This window comes from Petaurus breviceps, unplaced genomic scaffold, assembly GCF_028583685.1.
Source record: "Petaurus breviceps papuanus isolate PSGF00001 unplaced genomic scaffold, PetGlider_PUasm1.0 176, whole genome shotgun sequence".
Taxonomy (NCBI): Eukaryota; Metazoa; Chordata; class Mammalia; order Diprotodontia; family Petauridae; genus Petaurus; species Petaurus breviceps.
This window is the reverse complement of record NW_027185771.1, coordinates 8,232,071-8,251,172: the sequence shown is the minus strand read 5'-3', so window position 1 is coordinate 8,251,172 and position 19,102 is coordinate 8,232,071. Positions and strand designations below refer to the sequence as shown.

Genomic DNA, 19,102 nt, shown 5'->3' with positions numbered 1-19,102 from the left:
CCAGGTCAGCCTACGAGACATCTGTGCGTACAGTGCACTGAGCACTCTGGCATGTCTAACAGCCTTAATACCAACAATGGAGAGGGAAGGGAAGACCGGAGGAAGACCAGGGAGGAGCAGGTGCCTACCCCGAGCCAGGTACTGCGCACTAAGCACTTGTTCTAAACATTATATCCTTTGATCCTCACAAAAATCCTGCAAAGTCAGTGCTGTTATTCTCCCCCATCTTACAGTTAAGGAAACTAAGGCAGGCAGCAGCTAAGTAACATGGCCAGGTTCATACAGTTAGTAAATGTCTGAGGTTGGATTTGAACTCAGGTCTCCCCAAGCACAGGCCCAGCTTGTCACCAGAGGCAGGGTGCAGTTACTCACAAATGCCCTGAAGCAGCCACTTAGGCTTGTTCTGCCACCAGACACCAAAAAAGTAGATAGGAATCCCCGTGAGGATGATGACGAAGCCGATGGCGCACTCCACCGGAGTCTTCCAGAAAGAGACAACGATCAGGAACAGGCAGGCCAGGATGAAGAAGACAGGAAGGATGAGGTTCACCTGAGGACAGAGGGGACAGGCCTAAGTGTCCAGGGGAAAGAGCTGAGAGAAAGCATGTGTCCGGCATCTTTTGTGCCCTGCTCACTGGGCTAAGCACAGAGGCACCGAGCTCCCCAACGTCTCAGGGAGACCCACAAGTTAACAGACTCCCACACACACACTTTTAAACTAAATCCCTGCCCTGGGCCTGGCACTGTGCTATGCGTCAGGATTCAGCATCTCACTGGATCCTAACAACCCTGGGAGAGAGGTGCTCTTTTGATTCCCATTTTACAGATGAAGAAACCGAGAAGAGAGCAGGGAATTGACTTGCCCAGGGTCACACAGCTAATGAGTGCCTGAGGCCAGAGATGAACTCAGGCCTTTCCGATTACAGGTCCAGGGTTCTCTCCACTGAGCCACTTGGCTCCCTCACTTGCTGGCAGAAAGTAGGCAAGTAAAAAAGAGCTCCTCAATGAGCAATCAGCAAATTAAGCCCACAAGTGCTCCTTGAGAGTAAATACTTCTTTAGGCCAGAAAAGCTCATCTTCAATGGAGAATCTGCTGCCCTCACTGGACATGACCTAGAAGCTGTATTCTCAGGTTCTGGTGCTGATGTCCCCAGAGTCTGCTGAGGAGGAGGACTATGAGGGCTGAGGAAGCTCCCCAGGAAAGGGCTGTGAAACAGCACCTTAAGGAGGCATCCCCATTTCCACATTCAGGGCTGGCCATAGACCTGAGAGTATCAAACACTGGACAGAGTTGAGAGTCGGGAAGTCTAGGCTCTACTTGGCTACTAAGCATGACTAGGCAACCGTAGGCAGGTGTTCTTGACCCTGAAGGAATTTCCCCACCTCCTGGGACTCCATAAATGATTCACCCAGTGGAACATCTGCCCTCCCCTTGGGGATACAACTCCAAATCAAAGCCATCCAAAGGGATGCTCAGTCTCATCTCCACCATCCATTGTCTGGGGGGCAGGTCTAGGTCAGTCCAAGAGGAGGCCCTACAGCCTCTGTTCCTGTGACCAGTTCCAATGCTTATGGAGAATTCATTTGGATTATCCCATCATAAGCTAAAAATATGGGATTCTGGGATGTCTTCAAGACTTCTCAGGAAGAACCTCTTCCTGGGTATTCTGGGAGGCCAGAGTAACACAGGACCAAAAGGAGGGAAACATGGCAGGGGTGGTTGGTGGGAGGGCGTCAGTGTGCCACTTTGGAGGCGGGGGAGGTTGGCGGGAGGGCGTCAGTGTGCCACTTTGGAGGCGGGGGAGGTTGGTGGGAGGGTGTCAGTGTGCCACTTTAGAGGCCAGAAGAGGACCATAAAGAGTCGGGGGAGGGGGGAATCCCCAAAGGTCTGCAGGCTTGTCCCCAGCAAGTGGAACCGGAATCTAAACAAGTCCATTGCTTCCAGTGTGGATGGAACAGATTCCCAAGCACACAGGCAATGTTGGTACAACTTGGATATCTAACTTAAACAAATAGGAACAGAGACCTGGGACGTACCCAGTGTTTGTAAGGTGCAGGATCTCTGCTAAACGAGCTTCCCTTATTTGGCCCCCTCTCCCTGCACTGTGCCCTAGCACAGCCTACGGAATTCAGCTAGGCAGGCAGATGTTTCTCAGCCAGCCCTCCAAATTGGGATATTCTCTCTTCCCTGGCCTGAGTTGTGTGTAGCAGATGGACACCAGGCTAGAAGTCCTACCTATGAAGGGCATCCCTTACAGCTGGTTTTCCATGGGCTTCCCCCTCTCCCTCTGAAGCCTTCAAGGCAGCAGGGTAAATACCACCAGGGTAAAATGCCAGCAGGGCAATGTATTTACCACAATGGAGAGATCTGGGGCCAAAAGCAGCAGTTGGAAAGACCTGGTAATAACCTGGTCAAACCTTGATGAGGGTGGATAGGAAATGATTCAGTCTTTTCTAGGGGAACCAGGGCAAGAGTCTCTGAAGAAGACAGCTGAGCTGTGCCCTTAAACAGTAGCCAATGAGAACCACCTCTGATGTTAACTGGGCATCTCCCCCAAAGACACACACAGCCCCTGGAGCCTAGTGAGCAGGTCAGACTCTTCTTGGAATGCTGGCCTACAGGTCTATTCTTTAGCCAGTATTTTCAAATCCAATGGCAAAATAAAAAGAGAAAGGAGGGGTGGATGGGAGGGAGAGAAGGCCTGTCCTTTCCAAGGCTTCCTAAGAAGCCAAGGGCAGGATGGCCAAAGATAATTAGTCTCCATGTTCTACCCTCTACAAAGTAGTCTCAGCCTTGACTTGGAGGGAACACATATCAAAGGCAAGTGGTCGATGTGACCTGGTGCCCAAGGAAACTCTTAACTTCTTTGCTCAGTCCGCCAACAAGGCAGAGGCAGCTTATGAATGCACACTGTGAGGTGGGACCTGCCAATTAAGAATTGGATGGGCACCAGGGACTTCTTTCCAAGTGCCCAGGGAAGAACTGCTTACTGCCTGCTTCATTCCCACAAAGCTCATCGAGGGCTCCAGGTATTGTGTTAACTTCGCCATGTGGCCTGGCCTTTTTGCATAAGCCCAGACAAGAGTACAACACAACCTTTCACTTAGGGACAACTACCCAGGGAAACAGATTCATAGGAAGCCAAAAGCCATTCCCCAACAAATTAGAAAACCATAATCTAGATAAAGCAAGGTGCTGCTACACTGTGGAGACATGGTGGGGACAGGTCCCCTTTGGCTTTTCCCTTGGTAAGAAGACATTCAGAGGGGCGGCCAGGTAGCCCAGAGAGTAAGAGCACTGGCTCCAGTGTCAGGATAACCTGGGGATCGAATCTGGGCTCAGACACTTAGCACCACACCCAGAAATAACTGGCCAGGTAACCTTGAGCAAGTTACTTAACCCCGATTGCTTTAAAAAAAAAAAAGACATTCAGTGTGGACTTGCTGAATAATTTGCAGAAAAATCAGAAACCCTGCTGGGCAATGGAGTTGGAACTACACAGCTCCAGGTCCTTCCCAAACAGAAAGGAAACCTCTCTGAGCCAGGGAGGAACAGTCCTAAGAAACAATCGCATCTCTCACCTTTATGGGTCTGGGCAATTCTGGTTTCTTAAAGCGCAGCCATATCATCCCGATGATGGCCAGGGCCACACAAAGCCAGTTGAAGAAACTGAAGAAGTTGATGACGGAGAAGATGTCATTGGAGAAGGCATAGAGCAGGGTCATGGCACACTGCAGGGCACAAGACAGAAGAGGGATGAGCACGCCCGCAGGTGCAGGCACGGCGGGATCATGATTTATGGCCCTTGTTCTGAGTTAGACTGACACCAGCTTAAGAGACCGAGCTTCATCGCGAAGGAGAAACCAAACATGTTAGGGAAAAGGGGTGCGTGTCTGTGAGGGAGATGAGCTTATCCTAGGAAGCACACTGGTAAAATTAATGCTATTTTGGTTATCCAGCAACCTTGGGAAAGAAGAAAATGTTCTCTTCTGGTCTTCTCTAAAGAAACTTTCAAAAATTTCCTGTTTTCATAGGTTTCTTTGGGTCCAAATCTCAGCTAAATCCTGCCCTTCTGCAAGGAGCCTTTCCTGATTCTCCTCCCCCAGCCCCTGCCACCGATTCTCTCATCCATCCTGTCTCTGTCTCATCTATGTCTCCCCCATTAGACAGGGACTTCCTCGAGACCAGGGGTCACTGCTCACTTTTCTGTATATGCCCAGAGCTCATCATGGTGCCTCAAATAGCATCTCATTCATGAGAAACATGAGGACCTGGGTTCAAGTCTTGCCCTGGGCCCAGCCCATGCCAGGAGAGGCATTAACAGCTGCTCTGAGCCCAGGTTTCCTCATCTGTAAATCTGAGACAACAAGGACATGGACCTCCCAGGGCATTTGTGTGGATCAACCGAGATCATTCTTGTACAGCCTCTGTGAGCCCCTAGCGCTCTAAATGGGAACCACTGGCCTGGGGGTCCCCAGGAAAGACTGACAAAGCCACAGGAGGGCTTTTGGCTAAGTTATTTGTGATGGGAACGACCCTGGATTTGGAGTCCAAGACTTGGGCTCTGGCCCTGCCATCCCACCATAATGTGTCTCTAGAAGTCACTTTCTCCCTAGGGGCTGTACTGTTTCCCACCTCCAGGCACATTCCCTGGCAGTGCCCCATGCCTGGCATGCTCTCCCTCCTGGCTTCCCTGGCTCCCTATGAGAATCAGCTGAGGTTCCCACCTCCTACAAGAAGCCTTCCCTTGGAGATTCCCTCCAGTGGATCCTGTCTTTATCTCATCTGTACATGTCTCACTTTGTAATTTCAGCACTTAGCACAGTGTCTGGCACTTAACAGATTCTTCTGGATTTGGTGTAAACCAGTGCTCTCTGAGGTCCCTTCCAGAGCTAACATCCTGTCATTGCTGTGTGCCTATCAGCGGAAAGGGCCCAATTCTGAGCTCTGCTTATTGACCCTGAGCAAACCACTCCCTCTCCTGGGGTGGCCTCTGATGCTCATTTGTTTAAAATAAAGGCTTGGACCTGGATCAGGAGTCCCCAACATGGAGAGGCAGGAAATGCATCAAGAGGAGAACGGGCATATTTGGTAAACAGGTATGTTTTTTTTTTTGAGGGGGGAAGGCAAGACAATGGGGGCTAAGTGACTTGTCCAAGGTCACACAGCTAGTTTTGTGTTAAGTGTCTGAGGCCGGATTTGGACTCAGGTCCTCCTGACTCCAGGGCCGGTGCTCTCTATTTACTGTGCCACCTAGCTGCCCCCCCAATAGGTATACTGTTATTGAAACTAATCCTTCTATTTCCTTTCACATGGACTGGGGTATGGGAAGGGACACAGGGACGGAAGGAGGGGAGAACTCCTGGAGGGGATGGTCTGAGGTCCCTCCCAGCTCACAAGGTACAAGCAGGTCGCTGTTCTCTGCAGGTAGCTTCCCTCCAAGCCACAGCTAGCTGTGCTCCTAACCGTGGCAGAAGCAGGACCTGTGGAGGGCTTACCGTGAAGACGAGGGATGGCACGGGAGTCAGGTTCTTGGGGTGGATCATGGAAAGTATAGAAGGCAGGTGGCCCTCTCTGGAACCTACAAAAAACAACCTGCAGGCAAGAGCAGAGTCAGGCTTTTTTCTCCCCATTCTGGTGAGGCCCCTCACAGGAATGTGACCGATCCCCCCAGGAGTATTTAGATATTTGTGCTACTGCAGGCACAAGACAGAACCCAGAGAGCAAAAGACATTCAGAAAGTCCCAGCGAAGACGCGTGGCAAAGGTCAGCCCGGCTGTGCCCACCCCCCTTCCCAAGGTCTTGGCCCCAGCTCTCATCCTCCTTCGCTAGGCCCCAGCACGGCCACTGTCTGCACCCTGACAGTGTCTGGCCTCTCTCCTGGGAAGGTCATCTGGCTCCGAAGCCCTGAGAACACTGACCGACTCTGTGGAAAGGCCAGAGGACTACCTGGAGGAGGTGAAAAGGGAACCATTGACTGATCCAAAGCACGACAAGCCCACGAAGACCGGGATGATCCAGGACATGACACCCAGGTGATAGTTTCCAAAGTCCTGCAAACACAGAATTTGTGATGAGGAGGCTGCATCCCGCAAGGGCTCAAGGTCACATAGGCAAGTGACTGCCGTGAGAAAAAGCATGGAGATAGATCATCTCCATCTGTAAAATGGGGAAATGACCTGTGATTCACTTTTTACTGAAACATAAAGTCCTCAAGCAAGAGCTTTCCAACCTCTGCCAGCTCTAATTCAGAAGGAGGTCACTAGCATGTATGAAAACGAGGTAAGAGAAGCTCACTGTACACAAGCCACTTGGCAGGCCAGAGAACTCACTGGGAAGGCACCACCAGTATGGTGGAGAGATCTCCCCAGGGCTCCTCCGCCTCCTTCTTGTCAGGCCAATGGTAATGCAAGCAACATGTTGAACCCACTGAAGAAAGACTTCAGAGCTGTCCGAGCAGAAGGACATGTTCAAACCTGCTTATGAAGTGAGGGTCACAAATGCAGGCAGGACAAGGCCTCAGAAGGGGGGCCAAGTTCAGGGGAATTCACCTTCCCTTCTGGATGCTGCCCGAGTCAGCAGGGAGGAAGAGGAGGAAGGAAGACATGTCACAACTCTGAAGGCCCAAGGTGACCCCCTCCCCAGTGCTATCTAGCCACAAAAGGTTAACCGCTCAGCTGTCTCCATGAACAGTGTAAAGGACCCGAGATGGGGAGGACACCACCTTTACTACATTTACCAGACCCCTCGGCTGCTAGGCCACTGATCTCCAAAGATAATGCTCCTTAAGAAAAGCCGATTCAATCCTCTGTTCCTGTGCCAGCTGCCCAATCCACCTGAGGACACCTTGCCCATCAGAACTAGGAAAAGGAATGAGGGACGTACCACAGCCACAGCTTCTGAACTCAGCATCTGCTCAGTGGACAAGGTGGTGAAGTAAGCCAGGTTTGTCAGGACGTACACTAAGGTGACCAGAGGAAGGGAAATGATGATGGCCAGGGGCAAGTTTCTGGAATAAGAAGAACACGGTCCCATGAGTGGCAGGAGTCTGGCAGGTCAGCTAAGCCAGGAGGAGGCCCCAAGGGCCTGGGAGTACACATGAACCTGGTTCCTCTTCTGCAGAATGGGGGTGACTTATACACTACTACACTTACTTGCTAGATTGTTTTGAGAATAAAAGTGATATTAAGAAATGGTTAGTGATGGCGATTCTGAGGAATCTACCCACACCCATGTGAAGTCTACAGTAACAGACAAGAAGTGACACTGAGAATAACCTGGAGGCTCCACACTACACCCCCCTCCCCATTAAGATCCCACCCTCCAATGGCTGCCAGTGCCCACCTCTGGTCTTACCCAGCATCGCAGCCAGGGGCCAGCCTGCAGCAAACTCTACTGTACCGACCTCTCCCTCAACTCTCCAGTTTGCTTTGTTCATCAATGACATTTGGAATTAAATAAGTCATTTTACCTTTGGTCTCCTCATGGAGGACACTGGAGGGGTGGGGCCAGCGGAGGAGCACAGAAGTCACAAATCTAAGGCTCTCTACTTAGAGAGGGGCCATACTGTCCAGAGATTACCTCACATAAAGAAATAACAGGTCTTCCCCAGGACAAACATCTCTGGTCCTTGGTCCTGGCCTGAGGAGAGGTGCCAGAAAGTCCCTACCTTTAGTGAAGGGTTTAATAAAGATGAGGTAGAAGACCGCTCCTGCCTAGGACCTGCGGTTCTGGAAGTGGCCAGAGCACCTTCAAAGCAGGATGCAGGGTCCCATGGGGATGATAACCAGTCCTCCCACTCGCTGCTGCTGAAACTAACTGACCTGAATGGGAAGGGACTATGTGTACTCAGAGTCTGGAAGCCAGGGGCCTAAATCCAGCCTTGGCCACTTACTGCCGTGTGCCCCACACCTCTGGGCCTCAGTTTCCTCCTCTATAAAATGAGTATAATGATGGCCCTTAGCTCAGAGTGGTTATGGGGCTTAAATGAGATGCACGTAGTGCTTTGTAAACCCTAAGCTGCTACAGAAATGTTCGCTTGTGCCCCCCTCAGGAGACCATAACCCACGGAAGGGCAGAGTGTGGCATGCCCGGGATGTAGCCCAGACCCTGGCACACAGCGGGCACTTTGTAAATGCATGTTGAATGGATGAGCCGGTCAGGGTCACTGCAGCACCAACTCTGAGAACTTACCAAGCAACTGACATGACATGGGAGGTAAAGCTCATTAAAGGGAGGAATGAAATGAGCTGTGATGGTTCATTCCGATGCCAGGAGGCAATGGGATATAAGGGAAAGAGCATCTGACTGGGCACTGCCCTGGGTTCCAGCCCCAGGCCTGGCACTCAGCACATCTCTGGCAAACTGCTGTTTGTCATACACACGACAATCAACATTGGACATGAAGCCCAAGGACATGGGCTTAAAGCCCTGGAGCCCCTGCTTAGTGTGTGATCCCAAGCAAGTCCCTCTGCCCCAGCATTTCTAAAATGTATGGGGGAGGGGCTGGCCTTGAGGACCTAGCAGGTCCTGCAGGCTCTAAGAGCACAGTCCTTCTTAGGATTCTCCACCAAATGTTAACAGGGTGGGACAGAGCTCCTTTCAAGGACAGACCAGGAAGTGAGGTCCCATCCTTGGGCCCTGGGCCCTATCTGCTCAGCCTTGCACTCAAAATAGAAGGTCAGTGGCAATCATGGGATCACAAATTAAGAGCTGTCTGATCCAACCCCCTCATTTTATGGATGCAGAAACAGAGGCCCAGAGAGGGGTAGTGATTTCAGGGGGCAACACAGTGCACAGAGCACCAAGCCTGGACTCAGGAGGGCCTGAGCTCACTAAGCGAGGTGACCCTGGGTACGTCTTTCACCTCTGTCTGCCTCAGTTTGTCTGTCTGTGAAATGGAATGAGTAGCAGCACCTATGTCTCGAGTGGTTGTAAAGCATCTTGCAAACCTTACGTTAGCAGGTGAATGCCAGCTGTGAATGCCCACCAAGACTCTGGCATAGTGGTGACAAGAATCCAAAGCTCTTTGTGCTTTGTACAACTGATTCTTACGAGAAAAGGAGAACTGAAGTGTTTTAGTATGGGGTTTAGAAAGTTTTCTTTTATCTGACTGGAGACAGAATCCTACAAAGTCCCATCACACACAGAGCTAAGCCCAAATGCCTGAACCTTGGGCTCATTTTCAGAGACGCCCAGACTGTTTTATGGTTCATAAAAGTCATCATCATATGTCTCCATTCACTGAACATACCTGTAAGGGTTTATCATCTCCTCCGTGACAAAATTCAAGTAATTCCTGAAATTTAAAAGACAGAGTTTAAATATCTCCCCTCACTGGAGTCTTCAGAAAACCAACAATGAAGTCAATGGAGACAGGAGAATAGGCTAGAAGCAGCAGCCACAGAAGACATCCCTCCTACCACCTCTGTGGCTCAGATTCAGTGAGAAAATGGACTCCAGGGTCTCAAGGGCCTGGATTGTTGTCCTGGCTCCATGGGCTCCCACTGTGAGATAGAGCTTTCCAGGCCCGAGGAATGGATCCCCTGGGGTGAGTCATAGCCCACAAGGTGGGCTCGTCCACTTCAAAGTCCACTTCAAAGTTAGGCATTGGCCATGTACATCAGGGAAGACTCTACTGGGGTAGGGTGATCCAAGAACCCCTAAGGCCATAGTGAATGGAGGTAGTAGCCAATGTCACCTCCTTGTAGGGCACTAAGAAACCTAAGGTGGGTGTTTGCTCTGATCTGGCAGCAGCATGAAGGTGGCCAAAGGCAAGAACTAATTAACCAGAGCTGGTTAGTGCTCCCTCCAGACCTAGCTCAGTCCAGTCCCTGCTCCTAAGAGGCTCACCCTTCAACCTCTGAATCCACAAGTGCATGGGCCTGGATCTGGGATCCAGTGCTCGGCACAGCACCAAGGTCACAGTGTCCTCAGGGGTCAGCCACCCAACAGACTGTTTTTAAAGAAGCCACTGCAGTATTCCAGCCTGGTGATGATCCAGTCAGCAATGAGAATTCTCTGTTCTCTTTCTACTGAACGGAACTCTCAATTATCGAGCCTACTGGAGGGAAGGGAAGCTAGGTGGCGCTACAGTGTACACAGTGCAGGGCCTAGAGTCCTGAAGACTCACTTAGCTTCCTGAGCCCAAACCCAGCCTCAAACACTTATTAGTTGAGTGACCCTGGGCAAGTCACTTAACCCTGTTTGCCTCAGTTTCTCATCTGTAAAACGAGCTGGAGAAGGGAATGGCAAACTACTCCATTGTCTCTGCCAAAAAAAACCCAAACTGGGTCATTAAGAGTCGGACACGACTGAAACTTGAACAACTATAGGGAGAGGGTAGTGTTTACATGTCTATGTCTTTGGAATGTGGATTTTATTCTGGCCTATCTGATGTAAAAGGGTACATCAGACAAAAATGGAGTCATTCCATTAACGTGACTCAGTCTCCTCCATCTACTCCTGCGTTCTTTGGTCTCCAAGCTGGACAAAAAGGTGTTAACACCATCCTAGAGATACAACTGCTTCACCACCCCCCAAACCGTCCTGTCTCTGGAAACTTTGCTAGATTAAATAACTACGGGAAGGTATTAAAATATCTGAGTTAAAGAGGCTTCTTACTAGGTGGCAGAAATGATCTGTAAACCAGAATATCGTGAGCTCCTATCACAGTGATAACTCAGGGACGGTGGAAGCAGCAAATGGAAAATAAAATCTGAAAGGGGATGTGGCTGGGCTGGAGAGCCCGTGACTGCCTACCAGGCCAGTGAAGACCTTCTCCATTTTGCTCTGCACTAGTCGGTCTTTTCCTGTATGGATAGACACTTGGGAGGTGTTTTCCCAGAAGAGCTCCTGGCCCCCACCCCATGAGGGGCTCCTGTTCAGGCCTGCAGGTAGTCCTCACTGACCAAGTATTCTTCCAGTCTCCTGAAGCCTCTTAAAAACCTAGATGTTCTCGCTTCCCTGCCTGACCTGATCCAGAATTCAGGTAACTATGGGCATGAGGGGCAGCTCAGACACTTGTACCTGTACCCCAGAAGAGCCCTGCCCTTCCTATGGGACAGAAGGAAAGGACGTCCTAAAGCAGCCCAGTGACCACAAAGCAATCACTTCAATGAGTGGTCATAATCACTGTCTTACTATAAACTGACTAGAACCTTCTGCAGGAAGCAAATTAAGACCCTCCAGCATCTTACCAGCCACCGTAGGCAAAGAGGCCGCTATATAACGCCAGCACTATATTCCCCACATCTAAATTGGTGCCTTTGAATGATAACTGGGGGCTCAGATTGGAGACTTCACCTGCAAAATGAAACAAAGTGAAGGGAAGGGGACAGAATTATTATTAGCAAGTTCTCACAGGACACGGGACCAAGCCCCCGGGGGTTTGTTAGTTCTAGTCGGGACCAGCAAAAGCTTGGAATAGGTTCTTCAGCTCATTCTTTTTTTTTTAACATATATTTTTATTTATCTTGCTGTGCATTTCCCAATTACACATAAAAAATTTTTAACACGCATTTTTAAAATTCTGAGTCCCAAATTCTCTCCCTTCCTTCTGCTCAGAAGGCAAACAATAGATATCAACTACACACATGAAGTCACGCAAACCCCATCAGCCATTCGTAGTACAAGTACCTGGCTATGGCATTACCACTGATGCACAACAGTGCTGAAGGCTGGCCAGAGTAATACGGATTCCTTCCAAACACCCATCTCTTGTTTCTGGGTGGCTGTGCTATGACAAGACTGCAGGACCCAGAGTGGGAGGGACCAAAGAGGTCATCCAAGCCTCTTCATTAGCAGTGAGGAGGGAAGTGAGCACCAAGGTCACACAAGACAAGGAGCGGCAGAAGGGGTGACAAGGAGCAAAGCAAAGACCTGAATCCAGGTCCTCTAAACCCAGAGCTCCTTCTCTTCTGGCTTCATTTCATTCTCATAAGAGCCCAGTGTGAACGGTCCCATTCGACAGACAAGGAAATGGAGACACACTGACTCGCCGAAAGGCAAGAGCCAGTAAATGGTATTTCCTCTGGATTCTCTTTTAATGTCATCTTTATCCCCAAGGGGAACATCAGAGGGGTCCTGCTGATTTAAGAGGCACCTAAACAGAACAGTGGATACAACAGCAAACCTGGAGTCAGGAAGATCTGAGTTCACATCTAGCCTCAGACATTTTCTAGCCATGTGATCCCTGGGCAAGTAACCTCTGTCTGCCTCAATTTCCTCATCTGTAAAACAGGTATAATAACAGCACAGACCTCCCAGGAAGCTTGTGAGGATAAAATGATAAAGTATTTGTAAAGTGCTCTGCAAACCTTAAAAGTGTTGTCTAAATACTAGCTAAGAGAGAGAGACTAACAAACAGTATCCACTGAACCGGCGTCCCCCACAGAAGGGCACAAGGTACTTTCTGCCTGCCAGTGACCACACATGCTGAGAGATCATGGAAAGGTAGAGCTGGTAGGGGCCTGAGAGAACATGGCTTTAGGTGAAGTCACTTGGAGGCCTGTGCTTTTAGCCCCCTAGGTGTTCACTCCACAAACAGAGCAGGCACCAGTTCCAGGGCAGACAGTCTCTATGAGCCGCTGTGGCCCTAAACAGTGACTGGCTATCTTGCAGCCCAGCCTTTCAGTCTGGGCTTTACTGGAATAACCTTCAAGAGGGAATGGGGTAAAACAGCATAGAATCCATGCTTTTTTTTTTTCTTCCTTTTTGGAGAGGGGAGGGCAGGGCAACTGGGATTAAGCGACTTGCCCAAGGTCACACTCTTAACAGAGTCTGAGGCCAGATTTGAACTCAGGTCCTCCTGACTCCAGGGCCGGTGCTCTATTCACTGCACCACCTAGTCGCCCCTTCCATGCTAATTTTTAGACTGACTCCCATTCCTTCCCTCTCTGAGCCTCAGTTTCCTCAGCTATAAAATGGTTGATGTGGACTGGACCTCTCAGGCCCTTATTAGCTTTAATTCCCACAAGCCTCTGAAGACCCCCAGGATCACTTCCACCTTATGAAAAAGCAAAGGAGGTCTTCAAGCCACAGGATTCACCATCAGCACACAGATGCAGAGAACTTAGGTTCAAATCCCACCCCTGACATTTGTTTGACCCTGGGCCTTGGTCTTCTTACCTACAAAATGCAAGGAATGAGAGGGGCTCCAAGGTAGATTATAGCTTCTACATTTCTGAACCTGGGATTTTATTTATTTCAATGTTGTTTTAAAATATACTTGTCTTAAAATACATAGCTGCGCCATAAATGCCAATAAATATGAAGAATAAGAGAATCAGAGGAAGACCTGAGTGAACTGATGCAGAATGAAGTATGAAGAACCAGGAAAGCAAACCATACAAGGACAACATGCTGAATGCCATGTAAACAATTACAAGCCAAATCAGTCTAGACTTTCAAGAAGAGACCTAATAAAACACGCCCCCTCCTTCTTGCTGAGATGGGGTGGGGGGGGGGAAGAATCCTGCACATACACATTAGTGCTGACTGGTTTTGCTGAACTTTCCCTCTCATTTTCCTACATTTTATTTCCAGTTTCATGGCTCTCTGGGGAGGCGAGAAAGATTTTTGGAGATAAAAAAACTAGGTAAAAAGATGTTAACAAAAATTGTAAAAATATTTAGCTACAAAGTCTATGTGCTCTCTTCCCTAGAATTGCTTCATTTATTCCAATAAATAGAGCTTTGTCATTTCTTGGGATGAGATCCCCATGGTGATTCCCTGGTGCAGGGCCTGCAGACGAGCCCATGCTCAAGTCCCACAGAGCCAGTGGCCAGGGAGACCGAGAGCCTGAGGGATTTGCTCAGTGTCCCACAACCAATACATGGCAGAGGGGGACAGAGACCCCCAGACTTCTCAGTCACTGATTGGTATGTGAGGATGCCTGTGGGCTGTGCAGCAACTGTTTTAAAATGTAATCTCATCTGTGTTTTATAACATATTATTTCGACATTTCCCACTGTAATCCAGTGGGAGCGGCATGTGGGAGTTCTATGGGGCACCAGGTCTGCCTCTCTGGGCATCCTCCTATGCTGATTCTCATGTTATTTCTTGTGGCCCCTTGCAACAACAAACCATCTGACATGCTTGACTTCATTCAGTCATTTCCTAACAAGTCAGATCAAGACACGTTCGGCTGTTACACAGAGGAGAATCACCATCAAATCTTGTGCATGAATGGTGCCCCAAGGACAGCGACAAGCATATCAAAGGTGAAGATCAGGTCTGGAAAAAAACCATCTTTGCTTTTTGGCCATAGGAGCCTTCAGCGTGCACCCTGGGGGAAGGGGATGGCACCAGGCTTTGACTGTAACCGAAGCTGTTTCCTGTTGTAAAACAAACCATGAGGGCCCCTAACACGCTCTTCCTGCTGCGATTCAGGACCCACAGTCCACAGTCAGGAAACAGCAGCTGTGCAGTCGAGAGGATCTGGGGAGTGGATGCTTTAATTAGGAGGCCACCTGTGGTCCTTCTGGGGCTAGAGCCTTGGAGGAAGGAGAAGCCCCTGAGGAGCAACCCTTCCAAAAGCAGAGGGCTTGGGCTGAGCCATGGCGGACTGGCTCAAAGCTGGTGGCTTCTTGCTGCTCCCTATCTTCTAGGGTCACCTGACATGGCTGCAGTGGCATTATGTGCCTCAGGGAGGGGGGCCAGAGAGAAGACCCCAAAGAATGCTGCAGGAACACAGCTAGACCTGAGGGCCCCGAATTCCCAGCTGTGAATGACAACCACCATAGCTATATCTGCAAAGTGCTTTACAAGTATCTCATTGATCTTCACATTAGTCCTCAGAGGTAGGCTCTATTATTATCCCCATTTTACAGATGAGGAAACTGAGGCAAGCTAGTAAGTGGCGAGGGCTGCATTTGAACTCAGGTCTTCCTGATTCCAGGTCCAGATCTTTATCCACCGCAATACCCAGCTTCCATGGCTTCACCAAGGACCTAGTGTAACAACTGGGGTGAGCCTATGGTTGAGGGCTCTCTGGCTAGGCCCTCAGGAATGAAGCTGCCCCCTCCCCAAGTAAAAGGACACACTTATCTCCCATCCCTTCTTATAACAAAAGCAAACCACTCACAGGCCAGGGCATTTAACAAGTATTTTTCCTTTATTCAATCAATAAAAAACACACTAGAGAGAAGAGGGATGCCATGGACCATGTTGTCCTGCACAGAACCCTAGCTTCGGAGTCTGGACTTGCCCTTGCGCCCGATGTGCTGCGGGGCTAGAGACAAGTCACTCATTCTGATAGATATTGGTCAAGAAGACGGGCATGACGACAGCAGAATGAATAGCACATTCAACAGCAGACAAGGTCTCTGAGTCAGATGATCTGCCTCTTCCTTTGCCCCAAGAGACAGCAGGAGTGGGCACAAAAGGAAACAAGACGACAATAATTACTGAATGCCTGCCCCATGTGACACCAAAGCTCCTGTGAGTGCTAAGGATGTGCAAGATTATCCTAACTACCTCCAAACAAGGAGGGCTCAGCTCGCTGTCCAGACTGCTCTGACTCAGGGCAAGGCTGCTGTGGGAGCCAGCCAGCGCCCCCGCCCTCCAGGCACTGCCGGGGAGTGAGCAGGGGGGTCAGCCCTGGCCCAAAGGTGTAAGCCCCATCAGGGCTCAGCAACCTGTTCATGCGGATGGTATATGCCTACTCTGGGAGGTACCATCACCTCACTGTCTGCAATAGAAAAAGCACCGGTCCTACAGTCAACAGCCCTGGCTTTGAATTCTACTCCCCAGCCGTGTGACCAGGCAAGGCCAAATCTGATGGGTGAGACTCTGTGGAGGGTGGATCCTTTCCAGCTTTGACCTATAAACTGAAAATCCCAGGGGCATGCTAGTTGTCTTCTTGAAGGATTCCATTGGGATCACAGTTCTAGGGCTGGAAGGTCCCTCCAAAGGCCCAAGCCCGAAGTCCCCTCACACAGGAGGGTCAAGGTTTCTTCAGGTCAGGGACTCTTATTACTCAGGTACTGACCTAACCAGGAGTAATGAGGAAGAGGCATCGATGCTGGTAGTGCTCCAGAGGGCAGAACCAGGAACAAGGAAAAGCTGCCTCTAACAATGAGTTATTCCAAGAAAGCACCTCCGACCCACCCCCTTCTCTGCAAAAATCAATGGGTCTAGGCATCAGGGGGTGGGTGTTTCTTCCTCTCTTTTTTATTCTTTCTCATGAGGGGACAGAGCTTCGGGAGGGGCAGGAGAGGGATGTATCTGGGAAGAGAGGTGATGCAAAAGCAAAGACGGGGATCATCTTTCTTCTTCATCAGAGCTGTCCTGGGGGATGGGCTGCTCCCCTCACTGGAGGTCTCCACACAAAGTCTGGACCGGATGACCCCAGTTGTACTGGGAGTGCAGATCTGTCTATGGTCACAGATTGTACAATCTGAAATTCCAGGATCATGGGGACAGTTTTAAAATGAAGAAAAAAAGGTCTACAGGACTACTTATTTACAACAATTTTCATCTCCCCTAACATGAAGCCTGAGCAGGCATCCAAGATAAGCACAGGATTTCCTACAGGTAAATGCACACACAAATGCTGAGGGCTCCAAAGGGGTGGGAAGGGAAGCGAGTACCTTTAGGGTAGACTTTCAAAGTTCCTGGGCTGTTGTCCACTGCTGCAATTTATTTATTTTTCTTAGAGGCTCAGAAGTTATTTGGTCTCAAGTCTTTTGATCTACAGCCTAAAATGCAGGCCAAAGATAAGGGAAGTGAGGAAGAGACATATATCTCCCATCATGCACCTACTGGATGTGACAAGTGACCTCCTTTGAAGAAGAGGAAGAGCCGGCTCCTTGGGGTACACTAATGTCTGACTGGCAGCCCCCACATGATGTCTCAGAGACACATGGCAGGCAGCAAGGTCACATGGCAATCAGCAGAACTGGGGTGTGATCAGCCCGGGAGACGAGGGGAGGCTCAGATGCCCCCCAGGAATCTTCTTTTCCTACCCATCCTTTGAACCCCCAAGAACAGTCTGCAGGCTTCCCTATGCACTTATCCCCTGTGGCTCCTGCAGCAGACGGCAGCCTTGACCCATGACCATCTCAACAAGGCTCTTCTCCCATTTGGGCTATTTCCCCTGCCCCTGCTTTGCTCCAAGGCCCTTTTCCATATCTGTAAGTCCCTAGAGGCAGATGCATTGTCTTTGGTCAACGGCAAGGAAGGCACACCAAGGCAACGTCTCCAGTGGGGCTGGGAGTGATGAGGGGTCCCCCAGGAGAGAGAGAGCCAGGATTCTGGGTCTGAGCATGGCTGAGATTGGGTAGGCCACAGAGAGGCAGGGGAGGCAGCTTCACTCAGATCCAAGCACAGCCCCAGCCAGAAAAAGGTGGTGACTTTTCAGACTCTTGAATTTCAATGTGTGGAAACTAGCACAAAGCTCACAGCCCTTCACCTTATAACCAGAGGCTCAGAAATGAAAGCGTCCTCCAATATGCCTTCAAAGTCCAGGCCAAGGTCTGGTAGGAAAGATCCTTCAGGTTCTAGGCATCCTCTTTAAGCGATGGAGAATAGTTATGAATTAGAACCTCTGGTTTAAGAGAAGCTTCTTAAGGGGGCAGGGCAGTTAGATTTGTACCCAAGTTCAAACCCTGACAGAACAACATACTACCATATGCCACTGGGAAAGACACTTATCCCTTCCCTGGACCTCAGTCTCCTCATCTGCAAAATGGGGGAGGGGGCTAGAGAAGATGATCTCTGAAGTTCCTTTCAGCCCTAAAGCTATAATCCTAATTCAATGGTCTCAATCTTAATGGGCAATAAACCATATGTTGCTCAAATGTTATCAAAAATGCTTCCATCCTTCCTCTTCAGTTATTCTTTGGATACCCCCTCCCTATTCCCCTGCCAATACTCTACATTAATGGAAGAGAGAGACAGAGACAAAGAGACAGAGAGACAGAGACAGTTACAGATGAGCTTAACATTTTACCATAAAATATTCAGGTTCAGTATCAGTAAGAGATTCCAGTTGTGAAGACCTAGTGGTGCCCACACTAACAGCACTCTTTCTCCAGGGATCTCAAAGAACAGGCTTTTCCTTCAGCTGCTAGGAAAGGCTGGCATGGAATGAAATGTCTAAGACAGAACTGAATTTCCTGGCATTCACAGCCTGGTTCAAGAGCTTCTCAAGTTTCAGACCGGCAACTAAACACTAACAAAAAGTTTAGGAAACGGAGTCAGCTAGGGTCTCTGCTTTTTGGTGGTCTTGCTTCCTAATGACAGGACTGAATTTTCCTCCAGGAGAGGGATGCTTTCTTTAAATGCTTTGAGATCCTCAGAGGAAAGCTGATGTTCAAAGTGCACACAGGGTAGCCTCTCCATCCTTTCAGCACAACTAGCACAGCCTGCCCACAGGCTTTTCTCCTTTTTTCTGACTGTCTGGAGGTCTCACTGATGACTTGGTCCAAAACCCCGCCCCTCCCAAGGGTGTCCCAGCTTGTTCTCTCTCCCTGCTTGTCCATGTCTCCCCCACCTCTCCCTTCACAGCCCTTTCTGGCTCTCTTGGCTACAGCAGACGGAACGTGTCTGTCTGGGTGCTTGCTGCTGACAATGGGCAGGACTTGGTTGGCTGTACGTGACACAAAACTGACTCCAATCCCCTGATCCCCTAATCCCCTGGTGACTCCAGTCTCCCAAGGCCTGATGCCCAGCAGGGGCTGGGGCTCACTGGCCCCCTTCCCTAAGTCCTGGGGTTGGATGGGAGGAGGAGGGGCCAGTACAGCAGCAAGAACTAGAACAAAGCTTCCCACTTGGCCCACAAAGGCAGGATTCTGCTAAAGTTATCTGACAAACACTGAAGTGCCAGTAAATGCTAGTAAGTGAGGCGCTTTGATCAGGACCAGAGGCACAAAGACACAGGCCCTGGCCAAGACGCTTACAGAGGCCTGGGTGCACAGGGGCTGGCCTGCCAGAAAGTGGCCCCCACCAAACCCAAAGGAAGCTTGCTATTTAAAGGGATTATAACATAAGGAACCCTTTCATAAACTGAATCACTGTCCTCAGATTTGTGCAAGTCTGAATAAAAGCAAGTTAGCAGAGAAGCTGGTCTGTCTGTTAGCTCAGACCCAGGACAGTCAG

At 49.8% G+C, this 19,102-nt stretch overlaps 1 protein-coding gene across 1 annotated transcript in view; it reads right to left on the bottom strand.

Annotated features, from left to right (window-relative positions):
- The window catches only part of SLC7A5 (solute carrier family 7 member 5), a 59,389-nt gene that overhangs the window by 5,568 nt on the left and 34,719 nt on the right, over positions 1-19,102 (bottom strand). The window contains exons 3-9 of the mRNA XM_069085591.1: positions 11,200-11,305; positions 9,255-9,299; positions 6,887-7,010; positions 5,951-6,054; positions 5,500-5,596; positions 3,583-3,732; positions 373-550 (exon numbers count right to left, since the gene is read on the bottom strand). Coding sequence (XP_068941692.1) covers positions 373-550; positions 3,583-3,732; positions 5,500-5,596; positions 5,951-6,054; positions 6,887-7,010; positions 9,255-9,299; positions 11,200-11,305 — 804 coding nt within the window. The remainder of the gene's footprint in view (positions 1-372; positions 551-3,582; positions 3,733-5,499; positions 5,597-5,950; positions 6,055-6,886; positions 7,011-9,254; positions 9,300-11,199; positions 11,306-19,102) is intronic.